General features: G+C 51.0%; 1 protein-coding gene across 1 annotated transcript in view; it reads right to left on the bottom strand.

Annotated features, from left to right (window-relative positions):
- Positions 1-16109, bottom strand: part of LOC310923242 (androgen receptor-like) — a gene marked incomplete at its 5' end in the record, with an annotated part of 38766 nt that continues 22657 nt past the window's right edge. Inside the window, 6 exons of the mRNA XM_083884439.1 lie at positions 1-3738; positions 3984-4141; positions 4344-4474; positions 5236-5380; positions 7466-7753; positions 13419-13535. Of these exons, the coding sequence (XP_083740565.1) occupies positions 3583-3738; positions 3984-4141; positions 4344-4474; positions 5236-5380; positions 7466-7753; positions 13419-13535 (995 nt within the window). The 3' untranslated portion in view covers positions 1-3582. The remainder of the gene's footprint in view (positions 3739-3983; positions 4142-4343; positions 4475-5235; positions 5381-7465; positions 7754-13418; positions 13536-16109) is intronic.

Genomic DNA, 16109 nt, shown 5'->3' with positions numbered 1-16109 from the left:
GGAGGTGACTGAGAGGGCAACAGCTCTCGGGCTGGCTGGGAGGCAGGTGACACCTCGGGTCCCCTTCAGCATTCCCTACAGACCACAGTGGAAATCCCACAGCCCAGAGCAAAGAGTGGTACTGCAGGGAGGGTCCTGCCAGCTTCACCTCCCTCACTGAGCACCCCGTTCCCTGAGCCAAGCACAAAGGGCCTCTTGGACACTTTGGCAGGGGCATGTGGATGCTGCCGATTCTCCAGACTCAACCACAGCCTCTCCAAGCAGAGACCTGCTGTCCTAGCTCTTGCTCCTGCTGAGCTGCTGAGGCAGGGGGTGCTGGCAGGAGCCTGTCAGGCTCAGGTGGCACAGGTCAGTAATCCCTGCCCTGGGAATACTGCACACCATTGCACCATTTGATCTGTCTCACTGCTTCTGGCATGAAACAGGGCTGAAGGAGCATCCCTCCTGTCCTCACTGAAGGCAGCATCCTTTATCCTACACCCTCTGTTATGGAATGGTGGCCTTCCATGCACAAATACTGCTCCCAGGGAGATGCCAATGTCTGTATCCCTTGTCCTCCACCTGCTGCCTTGGGCAGGAGCTGATGGGCTGAGCCATGACCCAGACTGAGCCAGCTCAGAACCCCCAACACTTCTGAGGTGAGCCAGAGCAGACTCAGGGAATCCACAGGGGAACATGGAGATGGTTGGCTCTCAGCTGTGACACCCAGGGGGTTCCCACTCCAAGGCTCAGCCAGCCCAAGGAGAGCCTCAGGGACAGTTTCTTTGGGACTGTGAACACGGTGAAATTCTCCTTGCTTTATTAAAGTAAAAGTAGACAAGGAAATGCAGAAGAAAACAAAAAAGCATAAAGATAAATGGCAGCAGTTGGACTTTGGTCTTTCTTAAAGCCTCTTCTTCCCCAGTTCCTGCAGCAGCTCATGAAAATCCACATGGAAAATAGCATTAATTCCCCCAGCAAATATACACACAGGTGCTGCGAGTCCTGGCTCCCACATTTCCTGGTACTTACATTGTAGAAACCCAGCTTTTGAATGAACAAGTTGCAGAAGTTTACTGTGATACTAAAGAGACAGAGAACATGACCTCAATGCCCCTGACTGCCCCTCTGTCCTGGGCACTCACTGTCCAGAGCAGCTTCACATCAGGTGACACACATGGGACAGGTGATACACTGGCAGTGTCATTTCCCTGCTCCTCCACTTCTCATTCACATGGTGCTCCCACCACCAAAACGGGATGGGCAAATCCCTGTTAGGTTTGGCCTCTTTCCAGTCTCCCAGCAGATGAACACCCAGCAGGACACTGCCACGCTCATTAACCAACAAAACCTTCACAGGAGCCTGTGTGAAGCACAAAGCTCTCCCAAAGTGCTGTTCCAACTGCTTGGAGCCATCCTGAGATGATAACATCATCTGAGAATCACCACTCATCTGCTCACTGAGCTCTGCTGTGAAGAGCCAGGGAAATTTCCAGAAGACAGGAATGCACCAGCTGGAAATTTTTTACTGGTTCATTTGCAAATATCTGTAGCTCACACCAGCATTGAAAATACCAGCAGCCCCCTGGTGTGGGGGAGCCTCTGAGAGCAGCAGCCTGCTGGCTACCAGCCAGAAAGTTCACCTATGGATTCTGTTGCTGCCTACATGAGAGGATTTCAGGGAGGAGCAGGATCAGAGCCATATCTAGCAGAGGGACAAAAACCATTGCAAAGAAAGATCCTCCCCTTCAAAGGGGGCTTTCCCCCCCACTCCTTCATATAATGAAAATCCCATCAAAATGTTGGAAAGTAACAGCGAAATTGTTTGTTTTACTCCAAGTATGTAAAGGAGCAGCTGCACCACGATGGCATTTCCTGGAGAGCTGGGCACAGGGTGGGCACAGGGCTCTGGGTGGGCTCACTGCCCTGGGAGGGTGCAGAGTTTGCTGTTTGTCTGTGCCAACACAAGGATCCCTTGCAGATGTCTGTGTTGGTAACACCAGACCATGTCACAGCCCATGATGGCACATGTGACCCTGGCACCAGCCTGGGTGTGTGCAGTCACTGACAGCCTGTCTGGGTCTGAGCAGGGGGTTTTGATGTACTCAGGATGTGCAGGAAGAGGGGAACTAAAACACCACAGGGCAGGTAGGCTTAGCCACTGTGTGTGCTGGGGACAGGCTGGGTGTGTGGGGTGGTGTGTAGGGGTGAAGGAGATGGTGTGTGTGGGGTGGTGTGTTTCTGGGGGGTGTGTGGGGTGCTGTGTGGGTGGGGGGGGGTGGTGTAAGGGATGGTGTGTATGGCATGGCGTGTAAAGGATGGTCTTTAAGGGATGGTGTGTAAGGGATGGTGTGTGGTACATACAGGACCATGTAAATGGGACAGAGAGTGCACCATGGTGTCCTCCTGGGCTGCAATCAGCCACTGCCATCAGCAGGAGCTCTCTGTGCTGCTTCCCAGAGCAGAGGGTCTCTTGATGCCCCCAAAATACCATGGAATACCATGGTGGCATCAGCCAGTTCCCACTGCCACCTCCCCAGGGACACAATTCAGAGAGGAGTCCCACAGGTCCCACAGACCCTGGCTTTGGTCTTGGCTCCAGAACACTCATCTGCTGGCATTGGAAAAAAGAGTTGGGATAAAATATTTGGGACAAATGAAAGGAGAGAGCATAGCTGGAATCCCAGGTCTGCAGAACCATGACAGCAGCAGAGCAGGTGCAGGGCAGGGGCTGCAGGTGCCCAGGGGAGCCAGGCAGGTGTGAGGTCCGAGGGCATCAGGCACTTTCAGAGGTGGGTTCAGCTTTGTCAGGGAGCAGCAGCTGGGAAGGACAGGAATGTGACTGCTGAGCACCCAGGGCTCTGCGGGGCAGACCGAGACCCAGCTGGACAAGCCAGAGGAAAAATATCCCAGGTGGAAAACAGGAGCCAGCCACCGCTGGGAGATTTCCAAAGTGATCTTCCTTGACAGGCCTTCCACTGCAGCCTGTCCTCCCCATCGCTCATGTCTCAGCAGCACAGGCAGGTCCCAGGGCTGAGCTGACTGGAGCAGATCCCACAGTGGCTACAGGGCCTGTGAACTCCTCAGCCACAAATTTGCCTTGTCCCCCAGCTCTGCTCGCCTTCTCTTCTGCAATGTTTGAACTTATCTTCTTCCCAGTACCATAATACAAAAAAAAAAGTCCTGAAAGAGGCTGGCAACATAACCCACACCCAAATGTGGAGCTGCAACCTGCTTTGTGTTGTGTTTTTTATAAAAATCACCACAAACCCACCAATCACTGGCACTTCTCCTGTTGTCCCATGGCCCTGGGCTGCTGCAGTCACAGTGACAAACAGAGGAGAACACTGAGGCGTGGTACCACTGCCCCCGCCAGTCCCTGTCCAGCACCATGAGCAGCTGGAGACAGGCAGAGGCTGTTCAGTTCAGAGGTACCTCAGGAAAATAGTAATCTCAGGAATCCCAGCAGGTCTGTCACTGCCTGTCCCCTTGGCCACCACCACAGAGGGATTCTCCAAGGCACTGCAGGACAGTAATGCAGAAGTAACAGGCAGGAGATGGCTGGAATGGGGGTGGCAGCACGGGGGTCCCTCTGAAGAAAGATCACTGTGCGTGGAAGTAGATAGGCTTGACTTTTCCAGACAGGATCTTGGGAACCTGCACAGAGATGATCTCGGCCATCATTTCTGGGTAGTCCACGCTCACCATGTGTGCCTTGATTAGGAGATCAAATGTAAACTGATGCAGGTCCTTGGCAATCTGGGGAAGGAAGAGAGCTGGTTAAACAAGTCTCTGGGCAGTGCTTTCTCTGGGAAGACACACGACAGAGATCCCACCTTCCCTGGGAAAAGGAAGCCTGGATAAGACTATCTAGTGCTCTCTCCAGCTGCCTCTGAACTCCTCCAGGGAATGATCATTCTCACTGTGCAAAGTGAGAATATTGTTTCTTATGCATTTAGATGGACATTATGTGTATAGATGGACATTTCCTTGTCCTCTCTTACCGGATGCACAGAATCCAGGACCTTGGTGAGCTGGTAAAACCTCCGGGAGCAGGAGGTGGGGTTCTTCCTCTTGCAGGCAATGATGCGGTCAAGTTCCTTAATGTAATTCATGCGGAGCTCATCAAAGAGCTTCTGGTTCTTCAGGCCATCCACTGGAACTGGGTGGGATGGGAAGGAAACAGTGAGAGGAACCCAGAGAGTGACAACAACACGAGAGCAGGAGGCAGACTGAAGCAGGGAACATCCCCAGCCGCCTCCTGGTAGGTGAAAGTCCAGGCACAGGGAAAAGCACAAGATGCCTCAAGGGCGATGCAGCAGCAGGTGCCAGACCTCTGTGGAGGGAAGGGTGTGGATACTCACTAATACTGAAGAAGAGAAGAGCCTTCATGCAGAGGAACTCCTGGGGTGTGATCTGAAGCCACCCAAACTCCTGGGAGAGGTGCCGCATCCTGATGCACTGGCTGTACATCCTGGATTTGTGCATGCGGTACCTGGCAGGGTGAGATGGGTATAGATGGCACGGAGATCAAAGTGCACGTGTGTGATGGGGAGGACACTCCCTGACCCAGCAAACCCCCCTTGCCCGGCACACCCTGCTGCCAAGGGCCCAGCTCTGTCCCAGGGATGCCACATGCAGGAGTGGAGCATTTTCCAAAGTACTGTGTGTGATCCCCACGACACAGATGGCTACAAGGAACTTGCAGCGTTTGTCTGAAGAGCAACTGCAATGATTTCCCAAACTTTTCTGTCTGAGAGGGATATGAGGCCGAGCTGGAGCTCCCAGGCAGGTGGGGGTTTGCCTGCTGCTGTGCTTGGTTATTGGGTTCAGGCTCTTCTATCTGAATGCCAGCAAACCCTCCCCAGCTCTAAGCTGGTGGTACAGCCAGGAGAGCCCACCAGGACCTTACAGTACATTTTATCTCTGTCTCTGCTCACTCAAGCTGCCCAACAGAGCTGAAAACTGGAATTCTAACACTGTAGCAGAAAGGCATAAGTAGAGCAGCTCCTCACTCCACACCAGCTTCTGCTGCTGTGCTGGTGGGTGTCAGCCCAAGCAAGGCTGAGAGACTGGGCAGAAGGACCCGGAGAGGCATCACAGTGCTCTCACTGCTCCTGGAGGCCACCATGGGTGGTGGCAGTGGGGAGCAGGCTGGGCACAGCCAGGCTGGGCTGGGCTGCACTGCTGTAAGTGCAATTTGTCACCTGGGCTGATCCAAAGCTCAGTGTTAGGCTGTTGCTGTTTCCCACTTACTCATTGAAGACCAGGTCTGGAGCGAAGTAAAGCATCCTGGAATTGACGTTGGTGAAGGATCTCCACCCCATGGCAAACACCATCAGCCCCATCCAAGAGTACTGGATTATTGACATCTGGTCATCCACATGCAGGTTGCGAAATCCTAATAAACAATGAGGGAGGGATACTATGAATTACTGTTGGGTTCCTGCAGTTTTCCAGGGCTGTTTCCATGCAAACTCCAGCTCTCCTCCAGCACTTCTCTTAGGACAAGGTGGTCAGTCCACAGCCTAAGCTCAGCATTTGTCCCAGGATATGGGTCATGACATGGAGCTCCCACCTTGACTGGGAATCAAGAATAGATGAGCACAAACTTGCACCTAGAAGGGAAGATATGTGACTTTGGACATGAGGAGGGGAGAAAGTCCCATTAGGACTTCTCCAAATTTAAGAAACTGGATTTTAATGTTGCACCCAGAGCCAGCAGGCAGCCCCGAGGCCTCCCACCATGGTTACAGGTGCTACAGTTTCTGTCCCATACACACTGCATGGATCTAGTGACTATGGGAATGAGTGTGGAAACCTCAGCTACATTGCAAGAGAAACAAAAATAGCAACTAATTCAAATTACCATTCCCAGATGGCAGCCCAGAGTTAAACCCCAGGCATGCTTACACCACCTCCAACGCTCTTTTTTTCAACGTACTTGTAAATAGGCAAATATAATTGAATTTCAAGGCAATCATGCATTATTTCAATCAAATATTAGAGCATTTTAACAGCTCCAGTGTATAATTACAACCCATTGAGGCAAGGATCTCTGTGGTTTAAAGAGCTCTTCAAGGCAAACAAGCTGGAGAATGAACCTTGCCCAGATGCCAGCCTGGCAAAGTCAGTGCTTCCCTGGGGGGCAGCAGGGCAGCAGCTGACACTATTGCACTCTGAGGGGTCAGGCAGTTCAGGAGAGTAAAACCCTCTGATAAGGGAGTGTTTATGATGGAAAACATTTTCCAAAGCACTCTCCCTTTCCATCAGCACTACTGCAGTGGTAGAGCCTCAGCCCCGGATGCCAGGTGGTGGCTTTTGTGGTCTCTCTGTGTCTGATCTTGATGTCTGGTGTAGATAAGCCAAAAAGGAAGCAGGATTTGTCCCTGGTTTTACAAGCCAGGTGGCTCAAGAACAGCAGAAACAGAATGGGCTACTCTGCATTTAAGGGTATTCAGACCAATATCCCACTGGGAGCACCAGTCTAGGGGGCTGCCAAACTCCTGGGAATGTCGGACGTCTGACCGAAGTTCATCACCAGGGTTTGTCAGAGAGTGGCAAATTTTCTGTGCCTCAGTCTCCTCCTCTGGCTTGTATCACCCCACACAAACGAGGAGTGGGATCCCTCTTTTCTGTGGTGTCCCCTGAGGAGTGGGACCAGAATGGAGCAGGTAGCAGGAACTGGCCCCTGCCCCAGTCTCTGGGATGCTGGGAGGTGAGCTGGGTCCTGCTCTGCCCAGACTGAGCTCAGCCCTCTGCCATCCCACTTGCTCAGTTCCAGGATTACAACATGGAACAGGCAGCATGTCACCAACCTTGCAGTGACACCTTGCAAATCCAGCTCAATAAACACATCAGTCACCAGGATGCTCCATTTACTGCACCTGCTGACCAGCATCTGGAAAATTCCTGACCCTCATTACATCTCTGAAGGCGTCATAAATATATCCCACAGGTTATCACATGGGCAACCTGAGTGACTGCCAGGAAGAGTCCTTTGGGATTCTGCATTGCACTTCTGCCATGTTGCAATTTGCCCTTTTCCATCATTTCAGGTGGGTCCTGGGACACAGCTAATCCTTGTCTAGAGGGCAGCTCTGCAGGAAGGTGGAGCAAAACCTCCATGGAGAGAGGGGGAAAAGAGCAGGACACTGAGCCCAGACCAGCTGCAGCCCTGCCATGGGGGGAGGTGCCCTGTGCCCACATAGTATCACTGGCCAGGGGCTATCTGAACTCAGAGTTTAAGCTCCAACACATCCCATCACCCCTCAGTTCCCTCTCCCATCGTCAGCCCCTCTAGAGACAAGTCCCACGCTGCCACAGGCTGCTTCCCAGGCAGAGGACACACTCACTGCCCATGGAGATGGTCCCCCAGGAGCTGTGTGATGGGACACCCATCACACACCACCCCCTTTGCACCTGCCCCCAGCAGTGCAGATGGGCTTTGGAACTTGGAGGGGATCTGTTTGCTCTCCCTTCTCACCTGGCAGGGCCTTGGCCCATTTGACCACGTAGACCAGCTGCCTCTCCCCCAGCTCATTCAGGCTGGTCAGCAGGTTGGAGAAGGAGTCAGGCTGGCTGTTGTCGTGGCCAGCACACACCACCCCGGGCTCGATGGCCTCCAGGACGTTGAGGAAGATGGGCTGGCACTCGTAGCCATCAATGCGTGTCATCACCAGCTTGGGAGCTTGCTCCTCTGTGGGGCTGGATGAGCTGGCTCCCTCCACCTCGTCCTGTGCCTTCAGATTACCCAGTTTCTTCAGCTTGCGGGCTGTGGGAAAGGTAGAGTTTAGTGTGATACTTAAAAATATATCTAAAATAATAAAAAAAAAAGTCAGGGCTTCTTGGCGCCATCATTCCTACAAGGAAAGGAAAAGTGATGACCAGCAGCAGCTTCTCCCTCAGTGGGCACTGTCCAAGGAGTGCCCTGGCATTGCAGTTCTTGCCCAAAGGTGAGAGGAGAACACAGTGCGTGACAAAATCCATTTCACTGTTATTCTGACAAAGAAAGGAACAAACTTCATTTACACCCTCAGCCACGACCACTCTCTAACTCCCACTTAGAAACTGAGGGAAGAGAGAGAAGAGGTTTTGACTCGACTCAAACAACTGTTCATATGCAATCAAAAAGAGGAGCAACACAAGATGATAAACTCAGTGCACGGTCACGTTCCACAGAAAAAAAAAAATTGCACTTGTGCACATCCCACAATCCAAGTGGGATTATTCCATCCTAGACCAGGGTAAAAGCGTGACACAGCTGAGAAAAAAGCCTTCTCCCTGCAATGCCTGCTGCCCCACAGCCAGGCTCTCCCAAACACACCACACATGCATTACAGAAAACACATCTCAGAAGCCAGCAGGTGGTTCCAGGGCTGTTTCCCTGGAGTCTGTCAGCTGCCCCAACTGGAGAGACTTGAGGGGGAGCAGACCCAAGCTGGGTGGGCTCACTCTGCTGTGCAGCCTCACGAGCCCCATCAGCAGTGCAGGCAGGTTGTGGGGAGACCACACCAGCCAGTGCCTGTGCCTGTGCCCAACACAAAATGGTGTTTTCCCCACACACCTGGCTCTTAACCACAGCTGCTGATCTGCCTGCAAGGCATACCAGCACTCCAGAGGTGTGATGCCACAGGTCTTGCAGAGTCCATGTTCCCCTCACTGATACCAGCATGACATTGCTCAGCACAGGTGGCCTGCTACTGCCACCCCTCACCAAATCCAAACCCTGACTAAATGGATAACAAAAGCCCATGGCTTCCTTCAGCAGCGAATACAACATGAAACCAGTTGTCCTTGGGGTTTTGGCTCCTTCATTATATGATACTGATCTCGAATTTCCTTTCAGCTGTAATCAGAAAAATAAGCAGCAAAGCATAAACATGTCAAGCCAAAGTGCAGCTCTGTAAATTAAATCCAAAAGTTGATCTTTAAGTGTTGTACTCCGGATGATCTGCTGTACAGGCAATGAAGACTGACTTACCCGTAAAAAGGGAGGAGAAAGGATTAATAAAAATAAGGCAGAGTGAGAGGAAAACAGTGCTGCAGCACAGTGTGATGGCCTCTAACCATCAGCCATTCATTTGATACAGCCTCCTCTCCCTTACCTCCCAAGTCACAGCACTGCCAAGGCCACCACTAACCCATGTCCCCAAGTGCCACACCCACACATCTGTTAAATCCCCCAGGGATGGTGACTCCACCACTGCCTTGGGCAGCCTGTGACAGGATTTAGAAATAACCAGTGCCCCAGGCCACGTGTGTGAGTGAAGCCAAACCCACACGTACAAAACACACACATGGTTTGGTTTAAATGTTTGGGTTTTTTTCCTTAATATTTAATTATGTAGTATGAAAAGATCCTGTCTGAAGTGAGTAAACAGCAAGTACCTACTGTGCTGGCTCGGAGACTGCAGCCACAAATCAGACTCCTGTGGAAGAGTGGGTGATAATCTGGGGTATCAGACAGGCCTTGGGTTTGTGCATTCCAGGAGCAGCTGTCCCACAGGTCAGCTGACATTACCAGGTGGAGAAAACCTTCAGAGGTAAAGACTGCCTTCCACTCAATCACCTGTGCCACACTCCTTTGTGGTGGTCGTTCCTACCCAGCAGGTTACATAAACAAAAATTTAAAAACTGGAATTAAAGACACCTGTAATGTTTCTTACTCTAGGATGAGCTAGCCTGGGCAGAAATCTACACTGCACATCTTTGAACCAAAGTGGGAGGAACCTTAGGACATGTGACCAACATTGGGATGTTCCTGCTTGGCTGTCAGCAGGGACAAGGGGTCCAGGGAGCCTTGAGGTACAGCTGCAGCACAGCATTGCCCCAAGCCCTGCAAGCTGACCTGGGAGTCTCTGGGGAAGTACTGGATGGATCTGGAAAAAAGCTTAAAGGACACAGTTATATATCACAATAAAATGTTTGCCAGAGTAAGAACCGCCTGGAGCACACTCAGAGCGATGGCCAAAGTGATGCACTTTTTAAGCATCTCCCTTACAGGCACTTCTAAAGCTCTGAGGAAGGAGCACTCTGGGCTCCAGCACTGACTTTCATGATGCCAGGACTCAGGGAAGTTATGGAGACCTGGAAGAAGCTGCTCTGGAATTGGCGACAATGGAGAGATCCTGCAGTCCCTGGCAGCACAAGTCAAGCTGAGCTGCCAGCAAGACACTGAGGAGCTGGACAGGACTTGATTTATATCCTGCTGCCCTTTGCAGTTTTTAAGAATTTCACACAAGGCTTGTCAAAACCTGAACCTGTCAAGCCAACAAACTCGTCTGGCTCAACAATTTCAGTTGATAATAATAACATCATTGTTTATGGCAGACACATTTAAGAGATTTGAGTCAGACAGGTCCACATGAATGAAAAGAACTTGAAGGATGTAACAGCAGATATTATTGCTGAATGATTGCAAACCCCCTAGTGATACATCTCAAAGGCAATTATAAATGTTGAAACAACATCAAACAGCTTTGTTTCTTATAAGGGTGGCTCATTGCTACATTCACCCTAAAACCAGATTTAAACCTTTTTACTTAACCAGCCCGTATGGCAGTGTAGGGGTTGGAAAATAGGGATGAACACTAAGAATATTCACTGAACAGACGGACTGAGATCAGCAGACGAGGGCTGATAGGAGTTGGCAAACTGCAGAAGCCATGTAGACACTAAAGATTTGACAACACACCTTGGAGCAAGGAGGTAATGAATGCCACTTTAGTAGCTGTGTAGGAGGCAAAAGGGTTATTGAGTCACAGGTGACAAATACCCACTGTGGGAACAGAAAATCAATAAAATTAGGGTTTTTAATCAAGCAAACCAAGTTCTAATAAAGATACAATTGCTGTAAGTCAAGTTCAGACAAGATGAAAAATCAGATGCACCCAGCATAACACTGATTGCAACTACTGCAACAGCTCTGCAAAAACTGTGTCAGATTCCCCCTGACTGGAATTGCTCACATCAATACCCACTGTGCTGGTGAGACGTGAGCTCTGCTCTGCTCCCAGCTGAACCTGAATTAGGACTAAACACAGCTATGCCTCAAGACTGGGCTTTCACAAGCTTTTGCATGTTACTACAGGAGTTTTGTAGCCCTACTATAAACAAAATGAAAGGAATTACACGTTTTGAGGTTTTGTTGCAGCCAGGACCCACACAGTCACAGCTCAGGTGGCTGCCAGCTCTGGCTGTGGGCACTGTGGAGCTTGGAGTTCCCCACAGGAACAGCCCCTGGCACCTCACATGTTTCCCAGGCTAGGGCTGGCAGGATTCCCACAGCCATGCCTGTACCAGGACATTTCCCAGGCTCAGAGCTGGCAGAATCCCTGCAGCTGTGTCCAAACCAGGATATTTCCTAGGGTCAGGGCTGGCAGGATTCCCACAGCCATGCCCATACCAGGATATTTCCCGGGCTCGGCACTGGCAGAACCCCTGCAGCTGTGTCAGTACCAGGACATTTCCCAGGCTCAGAGCTGGCAGGATCCCTGCAGCATCTTCCCCAGCAGCAGGCACAGGCACAGTGGGATGGTGGGCACAGACCAGCACACTAGCAGGACCCAACACACTAAAACAGCATTACAGCATTATCACCGGGTTTTTTTGCTCTTTTTTGGCTTGTGGGGTTTTGTTTTGTTTTGTTTTGTTGGGGGTTTTTTTGTTTGTTTTGTTTTGTTTGTTTGTTTTGTTTTTGTTTTTTTGGTTTTTGGGGTTTTTTTGTGGGTTTTTTGGGGGTTTTTGTTTGTTTGTTTGTTGTTTTGTTGTTTTTTTTCTTCCCTCTCTACAGTGTCTTTTCCCTCTCTACCGAGAGAAGATCCTGGTTAGTGGATACCAGCTTGCAGGTCACTGTGATCTCAATCAATAGTGAAGTGCTTCAACACGTTGCCATCCTGTTCCAGAGCAGAGCCTGCAGAAGGCATTCAGTGTGTCACCTCCTCCTCCTCCCCCAGGAGAGCCGCAGGCTCCCGGGATGTACCCCATCAGTGACTGTAATTAACCACCAGTTAAAAACAACTGGAGGGAGCTCGGGAGTGATTTCAAATGCCCTGCCTCCACTGTGGGAGAGGTTACTGTGGGCAACCACAAGCTTGCCTGTTCGTAACAATTGCCTTTAAGCCGACATCCAAACCAAATGTAAAATAGACCAGGCAGAACAGGTCAGGGTGACCCGAAGAGCTGAAGAAAAAAGAAGGGAGCGGGGTAGCCGCATTAGCATTGATTTTGTCAGTGTGTCCTGCAGGAGAGGGCTGCACTGATGTATGTCTTCTCCTACTTAAGGGAACTTCACCAGAAAAAAGCACTTAAAAATAAGCTAAGAAAAGGCAGTTAGGATTGCGCTGCCTTTGGGGACCTTTGGAGAGAAATTAAACTAAACCCTCTGCTCCTCGGTGAGCCACAAATCAGAGCCACTTCAGTAATAAGCCCTTCAAGACAGCGTTTTTGCAGCTCAGCAGTTCTGGAACCTCAGCCCATCCCATCCCAGCAGTGGGATCAGGATTTAACCCAAAATGCTGACACGGCCAGCCAGCCTGGGCTGCCCCTGTCCCCCTGTGCTGTGCCTGGCACTGCTGGGGCTCCTCCCTGCAGCCCCAGAAGCCTCCTCAACCCAGGGTTTCCCAGCAGGAGCAGGTCTGTCAGCCCCCTTTTCCAGGGTATTTTCCTCCTCACTGTAACATCACAGAACCACAGGGTGGTTTGGGTTGGGAGGGACCTTAAAGATCACTCCCTGCTATGGGCAGGGACACCTTCCATTATCCCAGCTTGCTCCAAGCCCTGTCCAGCTTGGCCTTGGAAACTTCCAGGGATGGAATAAGCAGAGCTTCTCTGGGCACCTTGTGCCAGAGCCTCACCACACGCCTCACCAAATAAACTCAACAAGGAGACATCCAGTAATCAACACTAGCTTATAGACTATGAGCAGAAAACCTCAGATTTTAGATATTGGCACTCTGTCAGTTTTGGTAGGGCTACATATTTGGGAACAGAGACAAACTGTAACAAGAACCCTCACCAGGGACACAGGAGAAGCAAAGGAAAACACTGAGGTTGTAATTTCACCAAGAAATTGTCGTTCCTGCCTTGGAATAATCCCATCAAAACACCTCTGCTCTGAGGCTCCAGGAGCCAGAAGCAATTCACATTGCTATTTACATGGGGTGTTTTTTCAGATTAACAAGGTTTGAAACCAGGGAAAAGTGTGCTTCCTGAAACACAAACAAAAGCTATTGAAATTCACAGTTTCAAAGTCTTAAAACCCTGAAGACGTTTCCTGAGCATTTTACCACACTCCATCAGCCTCATTTTCCAGCCACTTACTGACTGGTCATGCCCCAGGTGAGGTGCAGGGACCCAGGAGGGGACTCAGGAGGGGACCCAGGAGGGGACCCAAGAGAGGACCCAAGAGAGGACCCAAGAGGGGACCCTGGCCATACCTCCCAGAGTCATCCCGGCCTCGTAGCACTTCCGCAGGCGGCAGGAGGGACAGTTTTTCCTCCGGAACTTGTCGATGGTGCAGTCATTCCGGCTGGCACAGAGGTACTTCTGTTTGCCTGAAACACCAGAGAAAAAGAATGTGGGTGCTGGGTACCAACAGAGACAAGGGCTGGGCTCTTTTGGCTCTCTGCAAGGGCAGCCTGGAGAGTTTGGTTCTTGTTTTTGAAATGTCAATCCATCTATTGCATGGCTTTTGGTGGGTTTTCTCCCAGACCACCAATCCCACTGTTTGATCCTTCTGCCACAATACTCACCTGGCAGTCCCCTTATAACCATGATGCTGTACAGACCTTTTGGGGACTGAATTATATTTTGTGCAACCCATTAATACCAGTCAGGTCTGTTAATACCAGGTCTGTTGTCTCCAGGGTACTGATATTGGGGCTGGGGAGCTGCTGCTCCACAGGTGAGTCTGATGCCACCCTGACCCCTGATATGTATCTCCATCCAGCCAGAAGGGAACTGGGACCAGCAACTCCCTGTCCAGGGGGTCTTGTGCAGCTATGGGTTTTTGGGGAGATGCAGAAAATTCAGAAGTTACTTATGGTCAGTCACCCGTACTTCAGACTGATCTGCACTCACTCAGGGAGCAGCCTGTGCAGCTCCAGGCCACAGCTTTTTTTCACTGCCCCATTTGGCAGACAAGCCAAGAATCATCACTTTTCTTGTCAAGTTTGAATACATCTACTGGATCAGGATTTGTCTGACATTCTTCAGGCTGTTCCAAACCAAACTGGACTCAGCACACAACAGAGAGGTGCAGCTTATAGACTCACAGGCAGCCCACATGGGAAACCAACCCATGGCTTTTATTTATCATCCTGCAAGGGGTTACTTTCTGCATTCCTATAGGAATAGCCCTTTGGAGTCATCAGGGATCTATGAACAGGATGAGGCTGAATCCAACCCCTTAATATACCAGTTTTGACATGAAATGCACCAAATTTGGTGCACAGATCTTACAACCCCCACACCTCCACCACTGCTGCCCTTGCTGCCACTGCCTGAGCCTTTCACAGTGCCTTCCTGGGTTCCCCCAGCTTGTGCCTGTTTTGGCAGGACCAGCTGCCACCGTCACCCCCACAGACACCCCTGGTAGGGCTCAGCACCCAGCCCACTCCTCTCACAGCACCCAGGGCTGCACAAACACTCCATGCTTGACCTTCTCAGAACTGTGCTCTTCAAGGTGGATCATCACCCACCCCTGTGCCTCAGCCATCACCCACATGACCCCCCACACCTCACACCTGTTAACTCATTTTAATGTCTTCAGAACAGCCCTTCTCACCCTCTCCCTGGCTCATTTCCCGTGAGAAGGATACTCAGGAAAGCCTTGATGACATCCAAATCCCTACAGATCCTAAACAAAGCTAATACACCATCCTCCCTTTCAGCAGTTCATTGAGGAGGAGGATCAGTAAAAAAGAACTTCATCTGAAACTGGGTTACTTGGAGTTATTTTTGTGCCGGGGGCACTGAGCACTGAGGCCACATCCCCTCCACTCAACCTTCTTCGGTACTCACAAATGGGTGCCCTACTTTCTGGGGGATGGAGAGGTGGAAGGAGATTTGGCTGCCTGAGCCCCCCAAGGATGTTCCAGGACTAGGCACAGCTCCTCCAAATTCCCCTGTGTCAGGAGAAGCACCCTACAGCCCCAGTCCCCTCCTCATCCTGGGATCTGGACAGATCCCAACACGTGGGCTCATCCCCCACTCCACTCTGTCTCCATCAGGACCCACAGGAGGGGAGCACGGGTGAGGTTTGGTGGTGGAGTCCAAGCCTTGCTCGATGAGGCCACTGTGCTGTTTCCCATCTGCTCCTCAGCAGCATCTCCCAGCTCCAGAACTGCTGAGAAGGGACATGGACAGGGAACCTCTCCCACGAGCCAGGAGCAGGTGGAATGCCCCAGGGGACAAACAAGGCATGCTGGAGGAAGCTGCAGGATGGCTGTTCCACCTGCACAGGAGCAGCACAGGCTGTGAGCTGCAGCCAACAGCTTTCCCCACGGTCATGGTACAGTGACATTGCTGAGATGGCCAGGCCAGCTTCATGGTTCATGGACAGGCTCTTTGGGGCAGGAACCTGTTCTCTGTTGCCTAGGCCTGCACAGGTGAGCCCTGTTTGCTTTATGCTGTTTGCCAGCAATAAAAAGAGAACCAAACAGCCACAGCTGGTCATGGTGCTGCTGCTGGCATGAGAATGAGCCAAGCCCACCTCACCCTAATTCCTGGGGATGCAGAGATTTCCCTTTCATGACCAAGAAAGGAACCACCACCTCTAAAAGGTGGGAGAACAGGGAAGAAGGTGGCTGGAATACATGTGAATTCCTTCTCTCTGATGTGACTTCTCACATATGGAGACCTGCCTCTAAATTCAGGGCAATTCAGTCCATTTCAGAGCAAGGTCAGACATTTGCAATCAGCTGTTCATTATTTAAAGATAAATGTGCTGGCTTTTCCTTCTCTAGAGTTTAACACTTTTTTGTTTTCCTTTTCTCCCCTGCAAACAACAGAGATGTTTTCTCATGTCACTCCAAGGCAGAAATTCTTGCTTTGCAAACCTGTACATACAAGTCCAGACTTTACACCCACTCTCTGGTATTCCCCAGTGGTTCTGCTCTTTGCAAGGC

The sequence above is a fragment of the Zosterops lateralis genome (genome assembly GCF_965231275.1).
Source record: "Zosterops lateralis genome assembly, chromosome: Z".
NCBI lineage: Eukaryota > Metazoa > Chordata > Aves > Passeriformes > Zosteropidae > Zosterops > Zosterops lateralis.
The sequence above is the reverse complement of the archived record's forward strand: the minus strand, read 5'-3'. Positions and strand labels throughout refer to the sequence as shown.